Source organism: Lissotriton vulgaris, chromosome 3_1 (genome assembly GCF_964263255.1).
Source record: "Lissotriton vulgaris chromosome 3_1, aLisVul1.2, whole genome shotgun sequence".
Classification (NCBI taxonomy): Eukaryota; Metazoa; Chordata; class Amphibia; order Caudata; family Salamandridae; genus Lissotriton; species Lissotriton vulgaris.
In genome coordinates this window covers 1,424,638,822-1,424,664,263 of record NC_141689.1, presented here as the reverse complement: position 1 = coordinate 1,424,664,263, position 25,442 = coordinate 1,424,638,822, and the positions used below count along the sequence as shown (strand labels likewise).

At 44.5% G+C, this 25,442-nt stretch overlaps 1 protein-coding gene across 3 annotated transcripts in view; it reads right to left on the bottom strand.

Annotated features, from left to right (window-relative positions):
• Positions 1-320: 320 nt before the first annotated feature.
• LOC147727989 (UDP-glucuronosyltransferase 2A2-like) overlaps positions 321-25,442 on the bottom strand; it is a 343,124-nt gene continuing 318,002 nt past the window's right edge. For all 3 annotated transcript variants that reach the window (XM_086961903.1, XM_086961901.1, XM_086961902.1), the window contains one exon: positions 321-920. In XM_086961903.1, the coding sequence (XP_086818029.1) occupies positions 644-920 (277 nt within the window). In that variant the 3' untranslated portion in view covers positions 321-643. The remainder of the gene's footprint in view (positions 921-25,442) is intronic.

Genomic DNA, 25,442 nt, shown 5'->3' with positions numbered 1-25,442 from the left:
ACGTGTGGTTCATTACTCAGTGAGACTCACATTAAGGTTTTTCTGGTCCTCTTGTCCAGGATGGAGGAACAAATAATGATGTTGCATACAAATGCTTTATGTCCCTGTGTCACATGGACACAGAGGACCAGAATGTAAGACCGCTCCAGTTCCGGGGGTACCTAGCAACGCAGAATTTGAGGTATCCTGCCCCAGGGGTAAATAGTGCGTAAGAAGGAAAACCATTGCTGTATGTCCCTGTGCATGGAAAATTGGAAATGACAGGTTTACATGGAGGTATGACTGGGTAATTGTTCAAATCAGTTAGAATGAGACATCAATCTTATCAAACTGTCTGGTGGAAGCCTTTTACTTTTCAACAACATCCTTCACAGAGTGTCATTACATTTCTTACATAGTTCCTCCCTTTAAAACATTTTTATTTTACTGTCAACTCATTAATATAATTTCTAATCCTGTGGGCATTTAGTGGAATAGAAAAACTGTACGAATAGGAATAATTTTAATCAAAGTGAGAACTTTACTATAAAAAATATCTAATTGTATGTACTTTTACAGCTCACTCTATAAAAATTGGATCACTGGTGCAATTGAAATAAAACTAGCACAGGTGCAATTGAAATAAAACTATGTCCCAAAAAAATCAGTCCTTTTTCCTCTTTGCGATCCTCCCACATTTCCCACATAAAAACATGCAACACTTCATAACGATGAAAACAGCTGTAACCAGGCAGGCGAGAAGGAAAGCGAAGACGTCCAGACAGTGGTACTGGTACCAAGTCAGGTTGTGTGCGGCCGGGCGCAAATGCTTCGCTCCTTTGTGACGCATCACAAATTCGATCCAGAAAACAGCCCTGTCCAGTGGCTTCATGGGTTGGTCATGGTGGATCCTTGATAACCGCAATGCATTTTCTTTATATCTATAAATGACACGAAGGTTAACAGATTCAACCATATACAAAACATTTTATGAAACCATTCCTTTTTATGTCTTCATCACACTTCTTTTCAGTTATTAATTTTTAAAATACTTGTCACTTAAAAATATCACTCAAGGCTGTACATGTCTTTTGAAACATGCTGAGGCTTACAGTTAGGAAAAATATTGTCTGAAAGGGTGATAAAACGCAAACCAAATGGTGAATAAAGCTTTTATTGAGTGTGTTCTGAGAGCACATCCATATATAAAACGGTGCTAGTACTATTACTCGCTATACCACTCCAACCACCAATGTTCTAGGGGACAGACCATTTCGGGGGACAGCGGAGGTGAAGTTTACAGAGAGAATAGAGGGAGGGAAAGACCAATACAATAATAAAATGTTGTGTAGTACACAATATGTTATGGAACATATAACAGATCTAACATGTAAAGATGATCATAAGCTTCCTGAGTGGTTGAAATGCTTTATTTTTCTGCTCAACCTCGACAATGCACATCTAGGGGTGACATACTCCGCTTGAATAGTACCAGCCTTTTAGAATGCAACACTTTTCCATTTGCTGAGTAACGTTTCATTACACAAAGTTTTCACTGCTTTTAGAGGTCTGTAATATTTCCTTTCACCTTTGCTTGTTAACGTTCCTTTCTTTACCTTCACTAGGTCCCCAACACAAGGACACATTTTTTTACTCCATGTGTATAATCATATATATGCTTATGTTTAACTTGTTTTGTTTCCATGCAATTTCTCACCTCCTTTGGTGACCAACAGACAACTTTAGTGCATCCTAACCACCCCAAGTTGTCTTTGATGCATGGAGATCTCCTCCTCATGAGTTCAATAGGACTATACTCGGTAGATGCACACTGGGTAACTCTGTAGGCACTCAGTTTTCCTCAATTCATCCCCCCAGTCCATGTCATTACTGTTAGACAATTCAATTATCCCTTTCATGACTCTGTTGAAGCATTCTACACTTCCATTACCTTCAGATGATAAAGGGATGTGGTCTGTGCAAAATTTCTGTTTTATCAATGAAATTCTTAATACTGTCTGCTAAGAACTAACCTCCACTATCTGACATGATGTCCTTTGGTAACCCCTCACGAGCAAACACTTCTCTTAAGAAGCACAACGATGAATCAGCGCCAGCTCTTTGTACCACCTTGACTTCAGGCCGCTTTGAAAAATGGTCGACAAGCACTAGAATGTACTTGTGCAAACTTTGGGCATCCTTCACAGGTCCGAAAATGTCAATACCTAGTCATTCCCAAGGCATACTCGAAACTGTGATAGTCATCACTACCCTCTCAATTTCTTTGTCCACGCCTGGCCACCAGTATGATTGCTTGACTCTACACTTGGTTTTTTACTATTCCAAGGTGACCCTCGTGGCACAGGTTTATGACATTTTCTTAGATTGTACTGGGTGGAACCAACTTCCCCCCTCTTAGTAACAACTTATATTTATCAGATAGTTAATGTTTTATTTCCTAGAATGGAATGAGATACTTCCGTAGTGATGCTTTCCCTAGCTAGTCATTTACGACATGCTTTACAACTGTGGGTAGTACTTCATCATGAGTGATGGCGTTGGTCCATTCCTCATGACCAATACTTTTTAGTTCTTCTCCAGACACAGTAGTTACCATCCAATTATCCGATTAATTCTTCATCCCGCTATCCATCGGTAATGGATACCGGCTTAAAAAATCTTCAAATCTGTTCTGCACCCCAGGCACATATTTTATTTCATAGATTAAACCTAGCAACTCCATTGACATGCATGAAATTCTGGGTGATACTTTGCTTAAGCCCTGTAAAGTGAGGAATTTTGTGAGGGGTTTGTGGTCAGCTCTCACTGTAATATTAGTACCCCAAAAGAACTGTCTAAAGTGTTTGAGCCCCAACACACACCACAAGGTCTCCCTCTCAATAACGGAGTACTTTTCCTCCTTTGGGGTAGGTGCACGGGACGCGAAGGCTACAACATCCTCTGTACCATCCTCTTGCACTTGGGACAATACAGCCCCCAGCCCTTTATCACTTACATCGGTGGTGATGAAACTTTTAAGTTTAGTTTCATAACCTAGAAGGGCAGGAGCGGAGCAAATATTCATCTTAATTCCTTTGAAACAATTTTGCCAGTCCTCAGTCCATATACATATGTTCTCCTTCTTGAGTAGATGTCGAATAGGTTAAAAAAATCTGAGAAATTGGTAACAAACTTAGCATAGAACTCAGCAATTTCCAAGAAATATCTAACCTCATCTTTATTTTGAGGGACCGGGGCCTTCCTAATGGCATCAACTAGCTCAGATTTAGGACTTATCCCTTTAGAGCTGATCTTGTGTCCCAAGTACGTTACTAGAAAACCTGCACGTGGACTCCTCAGGTGTCAACTCATAAAGCTCAAATATTTTTCATACCTCCTACAAAACCCCATTGTTTCTTTCTATTCTTGCCCATAACCAAAATATTATCTTGGAGGCATTGAAATATGGCGGCGGCTAGCACCAATCCAAAAGGGGCCCGCCTAAATTGTTATCCACCTATGCGAGTGACAAAAGTGGTGAGATGTTTACTGCTCCTGTGTAACGGGACTTGATAATATGCAGAAGTCAAATCTATGGTGGAAAACCATTCCATCTTCTTAGTCACAGACACAACTAAGAAATCCGGGGCAGGGGGAACATGTCCTCGTAGATGTTCTTATTAAGTTCCCTTATATTCACACCTAAATGAATGTTTGCTTTTCTTGCGACTACAAGCGGTGGACCCAATCCGATGACTCAAATTGCTCTATTACTCCCTCTTCCACCAATTTGTTGAGCTCATTACCACCTTCTCCTCCTTGACACTCATGAAGATGTTCCCTAACTTGGGTATGCAGGGGTGAGCATTTTCTTTCAGAATGATTTTGTGAGTAAAACACTTAGGTTCCCTCACTGAACCAGTAAAAACCTTAGGAAATTCCCTTATAAATCTACTACATCCTTTCCTTTCTCTGCCCACACTCAAGGCTTGATCAGGACTATTGGGGTATAGCAAAATGGCAATTCCCCCTGATCCCACCACCCCAACACACACTGGCCAGATTTGGCACTCAACCTGACTTCCTTTGAACTCAAACAGCAGATTGTGGTAATCCAATGAGTCAATTACTTCCCCCATATAGCTCTCTGGGTGGCCATCCGCCTTCTCTTGCTCAGAACTAATTTCCTCACAGAATAGTTCAGATCATGTATTTTTGTTAATGATGGACTGAATTCCACCAACAGTCCCTTTTTACACCGTTTTTTTCCTTTGTTTATACTCTACCCAGTTTACCTTGTCTTGTATGCTTAGAACTTGTGAGCCATCTACATTAAAACCAGACCTCTCATCCTCTTGATTGTACTCATCAACCACACACTTCACTGACTTAGATTTAACACACAAGAAAAATGCCCTGTGATCCCACATGTCACACATCTCTGTTCTAAAGCAGGACATTTTTTATCATGTGCTAAATGGGCGGTACTTCCACAACAATTACATTTTCCCTTCAAATCAGTCATCCTCCCTTTTGTATTCTGTCTCACCATACTTTTCTTCTCCTTCTTAAGGTTACTCTTCCGGGAATCACTTTTGTGGGAATCCTTCCCCTTGAGGATTTTAACAATCTCATTGCTACTTTCCTTTTTACTCGTCGAATGCACTGCTTTTGCACATCTAGAGGTAAGTTCAGAATTCCTAATGATGGCTGTAACCTCTTGTAAACTAGAATGCCTATGAACACACAACTTGTCCTGTATGTTAGGATTATTACAGTGCATGATGACTTGGTCACATTCCAATTCATTTTCGATTACCCCAAAATGAGTAAATGACACTACAATGCCAACTTCCTAAGGGCGGCTATATAGTCTTCTATTTTCTAATTTGGTACCCTGTTTGTGATTAAAGAAATAGTACCCTTTAATAGCTTTACACACTGTTGGTGCAAAATAAGCATCTAAATCAGTAAGTACCTGAGTAAATACGTCTCCTTCATCTACTCTGCAAGGTTTTTTTTTCCATACGATTATATACCTTTAAACATCTAGGTCCCAGGCAATGCAGAAATATTTTTTCCCTTCTCTCAGGAGACATATCCTCACTCTCAAACATGTCAATGTAGTTAATAAAGGAATCTTTCCATTCCTCCCACCTTAAATTGTTTACCTTATCCACTTTTACCATAAAAGGCTAAGGGGCTGCCAGATTCATAGTGGCCATCTCCAAATAATACACTGCAAGAAGCTATTTGTGTTGCTGTATTAAGATGCCTCAAATCAACCTGCAGGCACCGTCCAGAAGGTGTGTGTCACCCAAATGTCAAAAAGAAGAGTACTCACAATAGGTGTGCGAGTCACCCTGTTAAACTACCTCGCAGCGACTTGCCAACAGTGTAATGTAGGTGTGCCTGTCACTGGCTGCCTTTCTTTGTAGGTCTCGCCTGGCGTTAGCAGTGCGCATGCGCTGCTCTTGCCATGGTGAGGGACTTTTGGAATTAATACGGATTCCAAGCATGCACGTGGTGGGGCAGAAGATGTGCATGCGGGGACTGGATGCTTTACTGGTGGTGTGATACTCTGGGGAATTTTTTTTGCCGCCAGTAAAGCCAGTCCCCGCATGCACATCTTCTGTCCGCCCTGTAAAGAGCCGTTCACGTCCCATGATGGGCCGCGCTTGTTTACGCCAGCCACGCCCACTGTGTCCACGTGTCCATTCTTTCCTTTACACACATTTCATATTATGTGGGACACAAAACTGACTCACTGTTAAATCTCTCACAGGCGCCTGGATGGCTTCATTGAGAGTGGTGCTAGGCGCACAAGGAGAAGGAGATGACAGAATTATAAAAGTGCATTATATTTGGAATACAAAATAATATATTCTGATTCTTGTATTTCAATTGTATTAAAGCCGATGTGTGAGACTTTAGATGAACTAAAAACCAAAGGTGTTAAATATATTTCTCATAGCAAACCCCACAATTGAGTCCATCTGGCGATTGTCATAATGAGATCTATTCTGTTTCTTCTCTGCCGTATGTATGTCACATTTACATCCGCGCCCCCATCTTTCTTCTCTTTTAACATTTAGTTGGCTGTACTTGTTCTTGTAGCATCTGTTTCTAAGCCACCCTTTCTGCAATGCCCCCTTCTCTGGAATCCGGAGGTCAAAAGACAGCAGCTCAGACCTAAGGGGGCGCATCCCAGTGTCTGGGGATGCTCGCTGCAAACCTAGCCCCCCTCTGCAGACAGACGCCGAAGAGCAGAGCTTGCCTCCACTGCTGTTCACCCCCTCCCCCAGGCAAGAGTTGTGGAAGGGGCAAAATGCCACGTCCCACATCGAAGGACCAGACGGCTTTAAACACGGAGAGAACAGAAAGAGACAGCAACCTGCACAGTTTTGTCAGTTAAACAAGTTCAGACGGAGAAAAAAAGTCCAATTTCTCTGCCACCTACAGCTTCACTCCACTGAAGTTTCCTTTTTTGATCTGTTAATCTGGAATATATTATAAACAGAAGGTTTCTTTCCTGCTCTTCATGCAGACTGAGGCCCACAGACACGTTTAATTGCAATTTATGTCTTCTATAGTTTACTGTGGTGTTTACCGGGGGGCACTTTTCCCCCATACTGTTCGCTTAGAGTTGTAATAAATTAGTAACTAGTCTAGGGTCACCCGGCATCCCGGATTTTCTCAGACAGTCCCGGGTTTATGAGGACCATCCCGGTGTCCCGAAGCTTTCCTTAGTCTCAAAGACATGTCCCGCTTTTTGGAACGAAGGTCAAGTCAGCCTGCAAATGACAATAAACAAGCATTAAAAATGCATTAGGTCTCGCCTTTCATTAAGTTGAAGCCATTTGCTTTGCTATACAATACCATTAGCAAAGCAAATGGATTTAACTTAATCAAAGGCGAGACCTATTGCCTTTTCAATGCTTGTTTTCCACTGGTACTGAGCCCTTGCATATCACACATGTTCCCATACAGTGTGCCTGTCACTGAACTGCAAAGGAACTTCCCTGCTGTGTGTGTCACTGAACTGCAAAGGAACTTCACCTGCAGGGCGATACCCTTGGTGTGCATGTCACCCGATGGTACTTTTGGTGGGAAACAGAGGCAGCCAACACCAGAGCTGCTGCTCCACAAACTGTGTTGGCCCAATCCAAGATGGCCCACACTGCATGACGGAACGTGCTCACGTCGCTCTTGCTTCTGTGAGTGTCCCTCATGCACAGCCTCCTATGACATAGGAGATGGAGATGCGGTGCACATCTAATGCTCGTGAAGGTGTCTCCCGTGCATTCTCCTCATGAGGCTGCCAACCAACTTAATGGTACTCTAGGTAAGAGTGCTTTGTCCTGTACGTTTCACAATTTCCCACCGACCTACTTACACTGAAGTGCCTTCCGTGGACATCAGATTAACACGCCTGAACCCAGTTTACTTGTGTGATGCTCGTAACGATTTTCAGCAATCTTCTGAAAGTCAGGTTGGTAAAGGAGTAAGTACCCAGAGGTTTGAGCTGCCGCTTCGATACGATTGTAAAGATGATCATAAGCTTGACGAGCGGTTAAAATGCTTTATTCTTCCGCTCGACCGTGACATAGCACATCATACTTTTCGATCCTATCACCAAACTCTCCCAGCGCAGTGTGAGCTTAAATCATTTTATGAGCTCAAGCAGTGACTCGAGCTCTAGAACCCATATGTGCTCACAAGACACAACATAACATATCCTTCCACTTACAAAAATTATCCTTGCTGTGCCTTCCATAGGGGCCTCTTGATCTTGATGATTTTTTAACCCTATCAGCTATGGAGCTTTCTCCAATACTGGGCTGTTCAGGATCCCTTCATCTCCACTAGGTTGTACATGAACACGTTGGTCATTATCATTGTTGTTAGGAGTGACAACCTCAGAAGAAGAAGACACACATTAAGAATCATAATATGTCATATATCATACCTGATGTCATCATCCTCCACATGCCCTCCCATGTCGGTGTGCCATGACCCTCACCCTTCTGGACATTTGGGAACTCTCTTCACAGTCAAGCATCTACCGCTCTGTGTGATAACACTCCTTTTATTCACCTTTACAATTCTTTGCAGTTTTGAAAACTTTAACCAGCCTTTTTCCACTCTTACTGGTAATTTGATGTGCACAATGTCTTCCACATTCAGATCTTGACACTCAATTCTGTGTGATGCATCGTACCCTTGTTCGGACTTCCACTGCTTTCGTTCCACTCTACCTCTGATATTATCGTATTCAACATATTTGCCGCTATCTTGCTCCTCTGGGCATTTTTTGAGCAACCACCATGGACACACATCAGAGAATGGAATTCAGCCCCTTAATAACCTATAAGAGCTGGTCCCAGAAGTTGAATGAGGACTGATGCGGAATTCCCACATCCTCTGCCTTACCAGATTGTAAACAAGAGTCCTATTTTGCAGAGCTTTGTGGACACTGTCCTTGAGGCAACAGTTGAACTGTTCCACCAGGCCATTGGTTTGTGGGTCATAAACAGCTGTTTGGATATGTTTTATGTTATGGGAGTTCGAGAATTGCAGGACGGAATTGGATGTAACCTGGGATGCCATTTTAGATGACAACACATTCAGGGTAACCTTCACTACTGAACACCTCCCTCAAGAAATTCAACACCTCCTCAGTAAACACACTCTCAACAAATTTAACTTCAGGCAACTTACAGAAATAATCAGCTATTAAAATGGCATACTGCATGTGGGCTGGTAATCCTTTAAAAGGTCAGAGAGCTAATTTTGCCATGGTGATTGGGGCCTTGCAGCAGGATACATGGGGAAACAATACGTTTAAAGATGTTGTTACAGTTGGCACACTCTTCACAGTTTCTTACGAAATGGTTGGCTTCCCGATCGATACCTGGCCACCAAAATTGAGATCTCAATGTATTTTATGAAAACTGACATGCCCATGCGCCCTTGGTTGCTAGCTTTCAAAATAACCTCTCTAATCATCTCAGGTGGTACCCACTTGTCACTTCTAAACAGAATATTATTAGCTACACTTAGTTCATTGGCTGCTTGAGCAAAAGAGTACAATTCTCCATGCAATTGCCTAATTGGTGCCTAACCTTCTTGAGTGTTTTTCCACCTTCCACAGCACCTAATCAACCCCATCCTCTCCGGACCATGCTTCTTCTTTCAGGGGCATACTCAGCAACACTCACATCTCACTCACTTTAGCAACCACATCTAGTTCACCCTCATCTGCCATATCATCACTCTTGTGGGGATCTCGACAAAAAGTCTGCACATTTGCTACTTTTTCCTGGAACATGTAATACATTGAAAGAGTACTCCTACAAATTTCGAGCATAACCTTGCTATGTGAGCTGTGGTGCTCAGCTCACCACCCAATAATAGGATATGTACTAGCAGCTTATGGTCAGTTTGCAAATTGAACTTTGACCCCCATATGAAATGACAGACATGATTTCTAGACCAGAAACATGCTAACAGTTCTCTTTCTATAACTGCATACCGTTTTTCAGCTGCACTGAGAGTTTTGGAAGCATAGCCCAAACCACCCATTCGTCTTTGCATTGTTTTTGGGAAAGCACAGCTCCCAACCCATATGCTCTTGCATTAACAGTGATAGTGCACTTCTCGTCAATCGTAAATGGTGTCAATGTAGGGATTTTGTTATGCTGTGGTCTAACAACTTAATGCTTCTGTTTATTTCTCACCTCACTCAAATTGCTGGTCTTTGTGCAGGAGAAGTCTTAGAGGTTCCATGACTAATGTAAAGCATTTTATGATAAGTGAATAGCACTCACATAAGCCACACAAGGATATCAATTGATCTCTATTGGTGGGTAAGGAGCTATGGATTTTTAAAAAACTTTATTTACCATTTTTGCAAAGGAATCAATACTGGTGGTAGGTCAACATTGCTGTTCTGCATAGCATGCTGCAAAAACAAGGATTATTCAAAAACAGTACCAAAGGATAAAGCATGTAGATTATTTCTCCACAGACAGCCATCTTGAGGTCATTGCAAAGCGTGGTGTCCAATCAACAATATGTCCCTGGTCCACCCTCCATTCCCCCATGCAGTTATCTTGTATTGTGCAATAATGCCCCCGTAACAATGGCAGGGCAAGTTAATGACGTAAATCTCTATAGCAGGTCCATCTCTAAGGCGTCCTTCCTGTGTGTGTGTTAAAGCGCACAAATCCACCGCCTTTCAGCCAACCCCAGTTGGGACAATACTGTGTTTCTGTTGTGAGGTATAGTGAGGGTTGTGTGGTGGTTGTATAAGCTTTTAATGGACCCCATATATCTTTCGGGCGGGATGTCCTGGGTAAAGTGCTGTTAAACAGGTCGCTATTAACAGTGCAATATGTAAGGCTGTTTAACCAAGCTTGTAATGTGGGAGCCGCCTTCCTCCCCCATCTCAGAGCTATCTCTCTCTTTGCCAGCAGCAGCCCCAAGGAGACGAATTTGCGACAACCCTTCGGAAGGATGACCACATATCCCAGAAGTGCAACCTCTGGAGTGGGCGGATTATCCATGTCTACCATGTTTCCCAGCACTTTAAATATTTCTGCCCAATATGACTTGATTTTGTCACAGTTCCTTCTGAGGTGTGCAAAGTCAGCGTGTGGAGCCCCGCATTTCAAACAAAGGTGGGGTCCAGAGCAATCTATCTTGTGAAGTTCTTCTGGGGTGACATATAGCAGGCATGGGTGGAAAATCCGTTCCGCTCGCGGATTTTGCGGATTTTCGGTTAATTCGCAATCGCGAGATTCGCGAATTTCCCGCAAAATCCGCGAGCGGAACGGATTGGGTCAAAAGTTCAAGCTGACTTTTGTAACTCTTTTAGAATGGCGCCGGCAAGCTGCCAGAGCCATTCTAAAATAGATACAAAAGTCAGCTTCAACAGGAAGCTCTAATAGCTAAAGTAAAGCAGGTGCTCGAGTTGAAGCTCAAATTCAGTTACACAATCATTAATCACCCCAAACTTGGGGTATTTAATGATTGTGTAACTTAATTTGACCTTCAACTCGAGCACCTGCTTTACTTTATCTATTAGTGCTTCCTGTTGAAGCTCTTTGTAGCTATTTTAGAATGGCGCTGGCAGCTTGCCTGCGCCATTCTAAGTGGGGCTGAGGGCAGAAGGGCACAAAAGTGGGACAGAGGACAGAAGGAGACAAAAAATGAGTGGTGCAGAGGGCAGAAGGGCACAGAAACGAGTGGTACAGAGGGCAGAAGGGCATAAAAAACAAGAGGGTGGCAGTGATTAGCCAGGCAAAAAAAAACAACCCGCGAACATGCAAAGCGCCCCGCGAACACCCGCGAACACGCAAAGCGCCCCATGAACACCCACGAACAAATCTGCAAATTTGCACAAATTTGCGAATTTTGCAGATCGCGAATTCGCAAATCCGCAAATTCGCGAATTCGCAAAATTCACCCGGTGGAATTTTAAGTGTATTAACTTGTGACAGCTATTAAGAGAGACTTCCTTAGTCTGTGCACAGCATGCCGCCAATTGGTTGTCTAAGATAGGATGGCCCAGATCCGCCTCCCACCGCTCACGAAACTTAGAGTCATCTAAAGGGACACTGTCCGCGAAATCCTTGTACAACTTAGACATAATACGTTCACCCCCTGTACACTTGATGACAGTAGAAAGTGGTACAAATAGATATGGTTCTAGTGGGAAGCTCAGCAGGAGGGGCTGCATCGCTGAGTGCAACCGGTTTAGGAGAAACTTGTCCATGAAAGTCGCATCTCTGAATTTCTTGCCCTCCTCAATAACGAAAAATTGTCCACCGGTGAACAAATCGCCAGCACTGGCAATGTCGTATTTAAGATGAGTTTTTGAACCAGCTGTTCGCCAATGAGTCAGAAAGTACTTTATTCGGTTAATTTAAAAACTATAAAAGCATACTATACAATACATGAAATTGGATTATAAAACAGTGAATCACAATAAAGATTTCAAGCATTAAATACATATCAAACAGTTAATTATTAATATATTTTTTTTTAAACCACAGGTCCATTTAAAATACATATTTAGATTTAGTTAATTTAAGCTAATTCATAAAAATCAGTCACCTTTTTCCTATTTTACTCCTTAATCTAACTGCTGCAGTGAGAAAACTAGCTATACTAAAAGTCTTCCAAACATTAGGTAGCAGCTGCAAATACAAAAGTGCTGGTTTAAATTGCAAGAAACCTTTATCTTTTAAAATTGGGAGAATAAAACACTTCTGAATGTGCAAACAGTGCTCACAAAAAAAATAAAGTGCATTGTATCCTGGATAGAAAAATCGTCACAGGAACATACCCCCAAATCCTCCACCCTCCTCCTTCCTGGGGAGTCAGCAAGGAGGAAATGAAGTTGATTCCACCTGAATCTAACCAGGAGAAAGCGGTGGTTAGGATTTGTATCGACATTCAAGTATGGTTCAATTGCACAAGATGTTTTTAACAATTGGTGAGCTCTTACAGTTGGTTTTAGCAGCTCCCTTTCTTCTCTATCCATAGAAGCCATCAACAAATATGATTCCTTCGCCCATTTCATATCCCCTTTTACTAACTTGTCAGGCGAGTTAAATATCTCTGGCTGTCCCAATTTCACTGCCAGCCTATGGACATAACTCAGCCAGGGGATACAATTCGCTTGATCTAGGGCTAGGCAATTTCTCAATACTTCGCGGTTCAACTCTAGTTCAGGATTTAACCAAGTTGAAATCCACTTCAGGAGAGGTGCAATAGCAATTACATCTTCCAGAAAGCCAGCTCCAATCTCCTGATGGACGATATAGCCAGACATTGATTGTGAGACAGATAAAAGGTTTTTTAAAAACTTATTCTTAACAACTTGGATTTCCCTTGCGTTTCTAAAACCCCAAATATCTGCGCCATACATCGCTAGAAAAACACATTTTGCTCCATATATTTTTAACAGAGCTTGCATTGGTATGGCCCCTAGTCTGCGTGCAAAACCCAGGACAGCTGATGTAGATCTGGCAAGAAAATTTCTTTTGGCATGTATTTGCGTGGTCCAAGTACCTTGATCATCAAATTTAATACCTAAATAAGGAAAGGTAGAGACCCTGGTAAGCACATTGCCCTCACAATGAAGAGTTTTAACCCTTTTCGGTTTGAGGCCAGTTATCATGATATGAGATTTAGAAAAGTTGACACCTAAGTCCAAGGATTTCATAAAAGCAGCAAAGGAGTTTAAAAGAAGTTGTAACCCTACCGCCGTTCGTGCTAGAAGGGCGGCATCATCCGCAAAGAGGAGTGTCGGGATCAGGCATTCCCCTACACGCGGAATGTCTTTACATACTTCACCTAAAGCTTGATCCAAATTATTAATATAGAGGGTGAAAAGTAAAAGGGCCAAAATGAACCCCTGCCTAACACCATTGGCAATATGTATTCCCTGGGTGCTATTGCCCCTTTGATCATATCTCACGGTGGTAGTTAAATCCCTATGCTGATCGGTGAGGAAATGCACAATATTTCTATCTACACCTAGTTTGAGAAGCATAACCCATAATTTGGACCTATTCACTCGGTCAAAGGCCGAGAAAAGGTCCATAAATGCCAGATAGAGTGTACCCTTCGTGGCGACTGTATACTTCCCAATTAAAAGGTGTAAATTGAAGCATTGATCGGTGGTGCCTCTGCCTTTCCTAAATCCGTATTGCAGATCTGATAAGGTTTTAGTTTCAGATAGCCAACCTGTAAGTTTACTAAGTACCATCCTACCAAGCACCTTTACGGCGGAATCAATAAGTGAAATGGGTTGGTAACAAATAGGGTCCCCTCTGTTACCCTTTTTGAAGATAGGCACTATCACTGACCACAAACTAGGTAGGCCTGATTTACATGCCTTATTAAAAACGTTGACCAGTATTTTGGACCATGTCTTTATATCAGATTAAAAAAGATTGGCTGGGACACCGTCTGGTCCAGGGGCCTTATTGCTTGTCATTTGGCTTATGGCCTCTACCACACCTGACTCTGTCAAGTTCAGAGTGTATGCCTTAATCTCAAATATTGTGCCAGTGTGACCTTGGGTATCCTCATCACCATACACAGATTTAAAATGATTGTACCAGGCCTGCTCCTGTATATTACAATCAATGGGATTGTCCATGGAATCTTGGAAAAAGGGTTTATTAACAACTTCCCAAAATTTGGTGCAATTTTTAATAACATCGATAGATAATAACTTGTTCCATGTCTCATTTTTAATCTCCTTTTTACGTTTTGTTAAAGCCATTTCATATCTTTTCCTTAGGGCTACTATGGCGCATTTATCCAATGGATTAGATTTTAGAGCTGCTAACAGCTTACGATGAGCTACTGAACAATTTAGATCAAACCATCTCTCCCCTTTTGTTGGCAGCTCCTTACAGGGCCGCATAAGATAGGAGGCTATCTGGGTACAAATTGTGGTATAGGCTGTAAGGATCAACATCCCTTGAGCTTTCATTTAAACAGATGTGCATCTCCCTTTCGGCCTCAACCAAGAAATTGGCCTGAAAATCCTGCGGCACTACCGAGCACCATTTGATACTACGGGCCTGGTCTGTGGGCCGTATATCTAAAAAACTGTCGGATCTGTTAGATTTGTTGGGCTTCTTAAGTCCATCCTCCAATGTCAAGATGACAGGATTATGGTCAGTATACTGGGACCAAATAGTGGTGTAACCAATAACCCTGGAGATCAGGGCTGCACTGATACAAATATAGTCAATAGTTGAGTGCATACCCTTACCCTTAAAAGTTGGAACAACTATTCCATCATCGAATTTGTTGGGACAAGTTAGACCATTGTCCACCACCAGATCCTCCAAAAAGCCTCCCTGCGGTTAGTGTTCAAAGTGTGTCTCTGCTTGGTCTGCAGGACCTAAGCTGTCCCAAACATAATAATTTTGGTTGCAACAATGTACATTAAAATCACCTAAAACAACAACCGAATAAGAATTAGTTTTTTTCCCGTTATACAATTCGAGAAAATGATACAGACTAAGCAAGTATTCATTTGTAAATGCTGTATCAAAGGAATTATACAAATTAACAATAAGCAGGGTTCATGCATTAATGAGGGCAATCTGTACAGCCAAACAATTAGGTGAGCCAGTTTCAATTTTACTGTGGATACCTGCAATTTTCTAAGAAATCAGGGTCAATAACCCACCCTTTGCCCTCCCCATTGCAGATGCTTTCGCTGGTATCGAATAGGTGGTGTAGCCATCCAACCAGAAGTGATTATTAATGTCCCAGGTTTCCTGTAGATCAATGATATCAAAATCACTTAGAAAATCCTTCCACCTAACATCATCTGATTTATTGTTCAGCCCGCAATGTTCCAGCTCAATATCTTCGCATGTTCTCCCAGATTGCTCTTAGGCCCCTGAATAATATTATGGAGACAAACCGTTTTGTTTACTCCACCTTCGAGCCCCCCTTCCAGACAAAGAGCTAGTCAGTCGTTATTGTCCAGCTCACTTAAAGGGGCAAATCTATTAGATGTCCTGAACCTACTTTCGCAATACATTTTGTCTGCAGAGATAATCCCTCTATACTGATCTCGAATTCGATCAACATTACCAACCCTGGAGAATTTGAGGAGGTTGTGTGCTGTTTCAACCACTGGACTAAATGGCCTAATGCCTGCCCTATGTCCTTGTGGCCCCTGGCTGTCTCTTCCCCAATTAACTATGACAGGGGGATAAAAAAAGCCCAAAGGTGGAGCAGTAATCCCTCCCGATGCCTGATTAACACACCCGTGGAGAAGCCACCCTGCCACATCCTTCCGGTCAAAGTTGACCACTATACAATCTCCGGCTATCGCTTTCGGGCAACTTCCCACCCAACCCACCCACCTGGCCATTATTTGTGTTGATGCCCTTAGACCCCCCTCAGAAGCCCTACTGCACCAGAACCTGACTTTATGGATAAGCTCCTCAGTGATCTCAACACAGTTACTCTTGGTATGTGGTACTCCTACTAGGACCGCAACTAAGGGGGTTTCTGCTGGCGGCAAATCCAGCCCTACCTGTTCAGCTCTAAGATCGTTAGGATGCAGCTCTGGCCTAGGTGGTATGCTAAACTTCTGCTGTCTAGGATTAACAGGACCCTTAACAATCCCTCCCATTGGGCCATTGCTTGTGTTATGTTTATTGGGAGGCCCTGGAGGAACCAAGGTGGGTACCCTAACCTCAACATCACATGCCCCAGCACAAAGTGTTTGGGAATTCCTACTCTCTTCCACAACACCAAGACTACTTACGGCATGAGCCTGACCCCCTCCAACACTGTGGCCATCAAGTTTAGATTCAATTCTAATTAACCTGTCCAACACCCGATCAAGACCAGATTGAATATATTTAAATAAGTCCTCCTTTAGGGAACCAATGAGCAAATTAATATGTGAATTAACCGGGTCCGAGACCACATTAGTCAAATCAGGGCGTGCCAATTCTGCCGTTGTCCTTTGAGTGGTACCTCCCTTGAGCATTGGTAGCATCTTTGTGGCGGTGTTGCAAGGTTTCGAGATTTTTTTCCTCACTTTTTTTCCAAGGGCAACAGTCCCACTGCTTAAAGAGTCCAAGCCCCCCTTTCCCTCGCTTGAGCTGTCGGACAAGATGAGGGAACACTGTCACTGTTGACAACCATGTCCGCACTATGACTAGAGATAGGATTTAAATCTAGAACCTCCTCTGGTGGAATGGTAATCACTTCATCAGACCCCCCCCAAATCCAGCTGAGCCTCCACATCTAGAATCTCGTTAGAGATAGCCCCTACAGCAGTAGTCAGGTAAGAAATAATGGAGGCACAATTGCGTGGAATTTTAGCCTTAGAGATGTTAGAGTCTGCGGAGCAAAGGTCTTTACGCTTACCCATATTGAGGCCTCGATGAAAGAGGGTAGGCCCGGCCCGGTCCAGTCTCAGTCGAACACTGACGGATGCAGACGGGCCTGCCCTTGGCCCTGGCTTTGCCCGGGCTCGCCCACGCGCGTTCTGCACTGCGGAGGGCCGCGCTGTTTTTGTAGGCCTCTGGCGCCTTCTACTCACGCCCTCTGGTCTCTCCGCTCAATGCCTGCTGGGAGATGTAGTCACCAGCTTCCCATGGAAGAGCAGTGTGTAGACGAATGGGCGCTGCAGTCAGCCGTCCCCCTCATGGTGGAGAGAGTGTCCAGGAGTGCCCAGAAGTGCAGAGGTGGTAGCAGACGTTCCCCTCACGGAAAAGGTAGGTGTTTGTTTGCGGCGTCCCCAATGATCGCCAATGAAAGGGATCCAAGTCTTGTTGATAATCGGGAGTCTAAGTGAATTATAGTATGGTTTATGCCAAGTCCAGCTGGTGGTGGAGACCGTTAATGATATCGCTTGGGTCTCGGGGAAAGCCCCAGGAGAGCACTGTGTTCAAGGAGTCGGGGAGGACCAGATCAGCCTCCGGGCGCAGATAGGGGATCCTGGCATCCTGATGATTCCAGGAGTGGGCGTAGCTGCATTGTGCTTCCAAATGGTAAAGTTGTAAATTGGGAGCCCCGAATCCGCCTTTGCTGCATGGAAGTGTCATGACCTCCCCCCGTGCCCCAGGTGAGCCTTATGAGGTACATACGAAGTGTCAAAAAGAAGCTGTTAGGAAGCGGTATTAGTATATTATTAAATAAGTAAAGGAATTTCAGTAAGACTACTATTTTGATTAATGCAATTCAGACGGCAATCGACAGAGGAAACCACAGCCACTTTTCAACTTGTTCTTCCAGTTTGAGAACTGCCTGGCCGTAATTGAGGCGGAGTATTTGTGCAGCGTCCAGGTGAATGTGTATACCCAGATATTTGGTTGATTCCTCATACCACTCCAGGGGAAATTCACATTGCCACCAAGTCGTGCCAGAGGTGAGGGGAAAAATTAAAGATTTATGCCAGTTGAATCCTAGCCCCGAAAAGTTTCTGAATCGAATAATCTCCCTAATCAGGGGCTCAAGATTCACCTGCGGCTCTCGGACATATAAAATTGCATTGTCCCCATAGTGGGAGACTAGGAGAGGTCCTGTACAGAACTGGAAGCCTCTGTGCAAATGACACTCCTGAAAGTGTCGGACCAAGAGATCCATTGCAAGAATAAACAGCAGCGGCAAAAATGGACAGCTCTGTCTAGTGCCTCGCGAGAGTGAGAAGTGATCGGGACAGTGTGCCATTAAGATGGATTCTGGCCATAGGGCCTTGATACAGGAGAGCCGTAAGGTTGATAAAACCCTTGGGAATACCCATCCTGCGCATCACAGTAAAAAAGAACGGCCACTCTAGGAAATCGAAGGCCTTTTCCATGTCTAAAAGGATTGCCGCTGCCGGCGTCTGGTGGTTAGTTCTATGTAAAACTGTAAATAATGTTTGTAAGTTGAGAGAGGTTGACCGATGAGGTACGAAACCCGATTGGGTGGGTGAGATTATCTTGTCCATGAGCAAGGAGAGACACAACGCTATTGTTTTAGCAAGGATTTTGTAATCTAAATTCAAAAGCGAAAGCAGCCTATATGAGCAGTAGAGTAGGGGGTCTTTCCCGGACTTAGGGAGCAAAACAATCATGGCCTCTCGGAGCGTGGGTGGAAGCTCATTCTGCTCCAAGACTTTGTTGTAGACCTCAAGCAGCACAGGAACCAATAGGTCCTTGTCGGGCTGATAAAAATCTCCTGTGAAGCCATCCAGACCTGGGGCGGTGGAGCTATTGAGGGCACCAATCACGCTGATGATCTTGTCAGTGGAGAAGGGTTCTGTTAGGAAGTCCTGCATGTACTTTTCCAAGTATACAAGTGAAATTTCTGAAAAATAGGCTTCTTGCTCGGTCAAGTTTTGTGTGATTCTGGAAGTGTATAATGTGGTAAAATATGTAAGAAATTTGTCTCTGGTGTGTACCGTGTCTGTGAGGAGTTGGCCCGAATGGGATTTGAGCTCTGTAATGTAGGCTTTCCCATATGGGGGTTTCATCAGCTAAGCCAAAATGCGACTGGGTCTCTCCCCTTCGCCGTAATGGCGAGCGATGGCATATTTGCTAAAAAAATTGATTTCCCTGTCAGCCGCCTCGAGATATTCTACTAGAAGCGTCAAACGCCGCCTGGTTTCATCAGTGTCGCTGTGCAAGGTCAATGGCGTCTAGCTGCTGCTCTATCTGAGCCAATGTCCCCTTCAAGTCCTTTAGCACCCCCGAGTGTTTAGAGACACTAACGCTTCTAATGACTGCATTGCATGCCTCCCAAAGCACTGCCCAGGAACCCATTGATCCGGTGTTTAGCTCAAAATAGCCCACAATAGCCTCTCTAATCTCTTTGAAAAAGAGGTCAACACTCAGGGCTCTACCTGGAGACCACCACTGCCTCACATGTCCCTCAGGCCTGGGGACGCGGCGCTGCAATACTACTGGAGAGTGGTCGGAATATGTTCTAGGGAGTGTCGTGGTAAAGGATTAAAATGCCGCCACGCCCGGGGAACACAACCCATAGTCTAGCCTGGTCCAAGTGTCATGCTGTGCCGAGTAATGCGTGTACGAACTATCCATGGGATTGCATCGTCTCCAGATGTCTCACAAGTGTAGTGACTCACACAGCTCTGTCAATGCTCGTTGTGCTCGAGGCTTGGCATCAGGGGAATTGGAGGTACCGTCCAAGTGTTCGGTGCATATAAACATACCAGCGTGATTGCGACCGTCTGCATCATAGTGAGCGCTGTGTAAGTGAAAGGGGAGCCACTTGTATATTATTATCGCTGCCCCGCAGGCATATGAACTGAAATTGGAAAAGAAACGATGAGCACCCCAGCTAGCTGCAAAGTGACAGTCTGCGGATTTCGGGAGGTAGGTTTCCTGCAGAAACGCCACATCTATACAATGCCTGTTTAAGTATTGAAGTATGTGCTTCCTTTTCTTGTTGTTATTTAGGCCCTGATGTTCCAGGTGATTAGGGAAAGAGAGGTGTAGTCAGCGAGGTCAGGGGCCATAATTGTTACTGTGTTGGTGGTAGAGTAGTATGGTGACTAATGTGGAGATGTGCAGCAAAGTGTAGCAGCCTTAATTGAGCAATGTAATCACAGAGAAATAGAACCCTGAGTCATTCCCATCCCCCACCCAACCTCACGCCAGTAAGCGTCAGGAACCCACCCTATCGAACTGTCAGACATTGCATCTAATAAACTTCCCGACTGTTACTGCCATTGTACCACACGATGCATTAACTTCAAGAAACATAACAACATGAGAAACTCTCAGGGAGGTGGCAATGACCCGTCAACCTCCAGCAAATGAAATTTCCAGTAAAGGATATATACTCTGTCCAAACAACATAGAATGTTCCGTTTATAAAGACTGCAAGTTCCAGCAGCTAAAGTTCGCTATTCCGTGGAGAAGAGTTCCACACTGGCAACTGTGCTGCTATGTGGGGGAGAGGAGTCAGGCCCGGGCCCTCTCTGTTGGCTGCTGTTGTGCTTGTAGGACTTAAAAAATTCCTGTACTGTGGTGGGGAAGTCAAAGATGCGAGCAAGGCCATTCAATCAATCAATCAGGCGTTTATTAAGCACAACTACTCACCCGTAAAGTCTCAAGGCGCTGGGGGCGGGGGTTGTAGGCTCTAGTCCATCAAGGGGGGGTCGGTCGAAGAGCTGGGTCCTGAGGTCTCTTACAAAGATAGGAAGCAATGCTGTCTGTCTGAGGTGGAGCGGAAGGGTGTTCCAGGCCTTGGCTGCGAGGAAGGAGAAGGAGCGGCCTCCTGATCTGTTTTTTCGGGTGCGTAGGACCACGGCGTAGGAGACCTGGGCTGATCGTAGGGTCCTTTGGGGTGCGTGGAATTTGAGTGGCTGTTCAGCTATGATGGTCCGGTGTCGTGGAGGGCCTTGTGTGTGGGTGAGCAGCTTGAAGGTGACTCTTGCCTCGATGGGAAGCCAGTGCAGTGTGCGCAGGTGCTGGGAGATGTGGCAGTGTTCTGGCAGGTTGAGGACCAGTCTTGCGGCGGCGTTCTAGATGTTCTGTAGTTTGCGGGTGAGTTTTTTGTTTTTTTCCGGCATAGAGTGCGTTGCCGTAGTCTAGTCTGCTGGTGACCAGGTTGTGAGTGACGGTCTTTCAGCTGATCCAGTTGAGGGCCTTGTCCTGGATTCCTGCGTCGTGAAGTCTGCGTATTAGTGTGTGGTGGGAGACTGTGTTGAATGCTGCTGAGACACTCGACCAGCGCCCAGAAGGACTGCAGAGGCCAGAAGGCAACGGGGCCACAGGACTCAGCTTGCCCCTCCCCAAGCCATCGGGGGCATTTAACCCACCTCTCCCGTCTCCCGCTTCGCGGGAGACACTCAACCAGCGCCCAGAAGGACTGCAGAGGCCAGAAGGCAGCGGGCCACAGCACTCAGCTCGCCCCTCCCCAAGCCATCGGGAGGTCAATATCGCGCCATTTTACCCGCGACGTGGAACGCGCGCGGGACAACACCAGGCTAAGCCCGGGCAAAGGGCGGGCTGTCTGTGGCCATCGGGGGCTGGAGGAGGCTGGGCTGGGCCATCCCCCTTGACTTCACCTCCCGAAGGTACTGTGTTTTCTCTTGTCGTGAGTCCCAGTGGATATATTCACTATAAACTATGGGGAAAAGGAAAAACACGGAGGATGTGAACGAAGTCGTGGGGGTGACATCCAGGGAGGGGAAAAAACCTAGGAATATGAAACCCAAGCCCCCCAGGAAACCAACACCACATGCAGGGGGGAATTGTGTCATGGATCGTATTGACGATCTGATTGAGGAATGTGAAGAACTACTAACTGCCAATTCTCCTTCACGTGGGAGGGACCATGAGGGCGGTGGCAGCACTGCAGTTATTGATGGAAGAGGGTCTAGTGGGGTGTAGCAGTGATCCCTGAAATGTTTTTGGGTAAATCACATAGTGGTGGAGGCGTAAAACCCGTGACTACTGAGGGGGGGAAAGCACGTATAGATCCTGACATAGAACAAGTACAAAACCCCTCTCCTGTGATTCCCTGTGTGATTGATTCGACAGTTTTGACCTGTAATAATAGGTTTGCAATTCTAGCGTAAATCGATAACTCTGGTCCCAGCTGTCAGGCATTCTTGGTACCCTTTTACAAATAGAGGTAGATAGCAACCCACTGATCTCAGTAAACTGATAGAGGGCATGCAAGTTAAAATTGACAGTCTTACTGTCGCAGTAAACAACATTAGGACGGGTCCGGGCTCTTGCCCAACTTGCATAGCTATCACGAAAGGTAGTGGCACAAGTAGAGTCCAGGTAGCTGAGGCTGCTGAACGTAGTGTTCACCCCTCTAGTAAATCAAGCACTCCTATACTTCTAGGAATCTCACACAGTGAGGTAGCTAGAACACAGAGGGGAGTACCTCAAGCCCGCTTCGGTCATGGCAATGGGGCTAGGCAACTTACTACATTAGTAGGGGAATATCAACCAGGGAAAAAGGGTGGTGGTCCTACATTTAACAAAAGACCTATCAACCAATAGAACGTCACTAGCCACCTAGAGAATAGAAAAGCCATGTTGAGTCCGAGTGCCCTACAGCTCAATGCTCACCTAAGTAAATTACCTAAGGTGTATTTGGTTAATATCCCTAAACTGAGCCCTGGAAAGGACCAGGAACCCAGCAAATCTCTAACTAACAAAGCAATCCACTGGATTAGGCACGTCAGGGGTTGCAGATCTGTAATTAGAGATGATATCCTCAGTGCCCAGAGGATCACCTCCCTAGGGGACACAGTTGATTGCATTGAATTAACTTTTAAAAACCCAGAGATAGGAGAAAACGTAAAACAACTGGAGTTCAGAAGCTGTTCCCCAGACTATTCTAGGATACAATTGAGATCTTCTCTCCCACAGAAATGGTTGACCGATCGAGAAAAACGAGACAGAGGGAGTGTAGTGGGAAGTTCTGGCTTAGATTGTAATGATTGCCTAACGAGTGAAGCTGCCCAAGTAGGGTGCACTGAAGGTATGGTTGTAGAAAATCCAACCTAGTACATAGTATCTAATCTGGGTACCACCTCCTTAACAGCATCATCGAGGCCTTCTGTGGATTCTGTTACCACCATACCAAATATAAATATAAATACAAATCTAAACACTAGCTTCTCACTTGACCCTCCTAAATCTAGATCAATTGTATCCTGGAATGTAGCAGGTTTGAAATCAAAGGTAGAATCACCGAAATGGGCCTTGTTTATCAATCTGCATGATATATGTTTATTCCAGGAATCCTGGTTATTAGAAGCGTTGCACTTTCCTGGGTACCTGAACTATAGCGTACCAGCAGTAAAGGGAGGAAGAGGGCGTCCATCGGGTGGATTATCAATATGGGTTAGTCAGGACCTTGATGTTAGTATTAAGGTCCTTCCCTCCAATCATAGGGATGTACAAATTCTTACTCTCAAGTTTAGAAATAAAAAAACAATTCATATCTATAACTTGTATGTTCGGAGTACTGGGGGTAAGAAATCGGAAGTTTTAGCCCTCCTGGAAGAATTTATAGAATGTCACTCCCATCATTCATATATAATTCTAGGTGGAGATTTTAACACGACCCTTGAGCCCTTGTTAGGTGGCGATTGGAATATTTCGGATGAGGAAGACAGAGAGTGGGGAGTTCCCAAGCTAAACCTGGAGCCAGTTAAAAGGTGGACCGAATTATCAATCCAGATAAACTCACTCTGTTTGAATAAAGGGTTGAGAGCAACCAATGGCAGGACTCTGCATGACAAGTTAGGGGCCACCACTTTTAGGAGTGGCCCTCGCGAAAGTAAAATCGACTATATCCTGATCAGCTTGGGATTATGGAAATATCTAGAGGATATGTCGATTGTTGATAGGGTTGAGAGCGACCACAACCCTTTATGTCTGTCTCTGACCTATTGGAAGGTATCCACCGATGGTAGGGGGGTGGATAAAGGCTCTCCCCCTGATATAGTAATTTCAAATGATATGCGCCATGTTCGATGGGCTAATGTTTCGGAATGCCAAGAACATATAGATTTCATATCAAGCAAGCTAGTACAAGCAAAGTGCGAACTGGGAGTGCAAGCCAGGCCTTGGTTTCAGCCTTAGAAAATGGCACTAACATCCACAAATCATTTTTTGGCGACCTAAAAAGCTTATTTGTTAGGCCATGTAAGTCAAATGGAAACCACATCTACCAACCACCACGTTGGTACACTGGGGAGTGTAGACAAGCCCGATTAGATCTGGGTAGAGCCATTAAAAGTGAATCAAGCAGTAGTGTCCGCCTTGCTAGGCTGGCATATAAGAATGCAGTATCTAAATCCAAGCATGCCTGGGATGAGGATAGGTGGCAAGAATTAAAAGAAGCAGGTGCCCAAAAAGACTTGAGAAGATGTTGGAATGCCCTCAAATGGGGAAGTGAGGGAAATCCTGACAAGCCCCAAAATTGGGTAGCACAAGACGAATGGGTGGCCTATTTCAAACCAATCAAATTTAACTATGGAGGTTCCACTTTCACCCTTTATGGATGACGCTTTCAACCTAGGTGATGTGTATCATGCCCTAGATTTAGTGGTCCCAGGAAGAGCGCCAGGTATAGATGGAGTCCCTGCAGATATATTCCTGCAAGATAAAGATTCCTGGGGTAGGTACATACTGCTGCTAGCAAACACAATAGCCAAAGGAGCCCCCATACCCCAATCTTGGAACGGGGCTGAAATCATACCTGTATTCAAGAAAGGGGATAAATCGTTACCTGGTAATTACCGCCCAATCAGCCTGATCTACACTATGCAAGAAAATGTTGGCAGGTTGATTTTAAATAAGGTCCAGGAGTGGGAACAGGACCAGAATATCCTGTCCCACCTCCAAGCAGGATGTATAACCTCTATTAGCACAGTCGATCAAGTCCTGCATTTTGCTATGCTGTACTGGAAGACTGTGCGAATAGGAGGGGGTAGCCTATATGCTGCCTTTATTGATCTGAGGGCAGCATTCAAGCTTGTCCCTCGCCCAACCCTGTGGTGTGTTCTTAACAATATGGGCATGCCCCGTCCCCTTCTTTCTCTAATTATAAGACTTCACGAACATAACTTTGCACAGATCAGGTGGGGTCGTCCAGGAAACGTTACCTGCCAGTTTCCTGTGGAAAGAGGGGTTCGGCAAGGGTGTGTCCTTGCGCTAACTTTATTTTCTATGTATATCAACGACGTGGCGAAAATATTGATTGAATCCAACGTCGATGCCCCAACCCTAGCGGGAGCTAAAGTTCCCATTTTAATGTTTGCTGACGATTGTCTGATTATTGCAAAAACCCTGAGTGGATTGCAGAAGGCTTTAGGAATTTTTGACAACTTTTGTAACACTCGAGGTTTGAAAGTGAATATTTTAAAATCAAAATGTATGTCTTTTAACGAATCAAAATCCTTCACGGTACTGTAACAA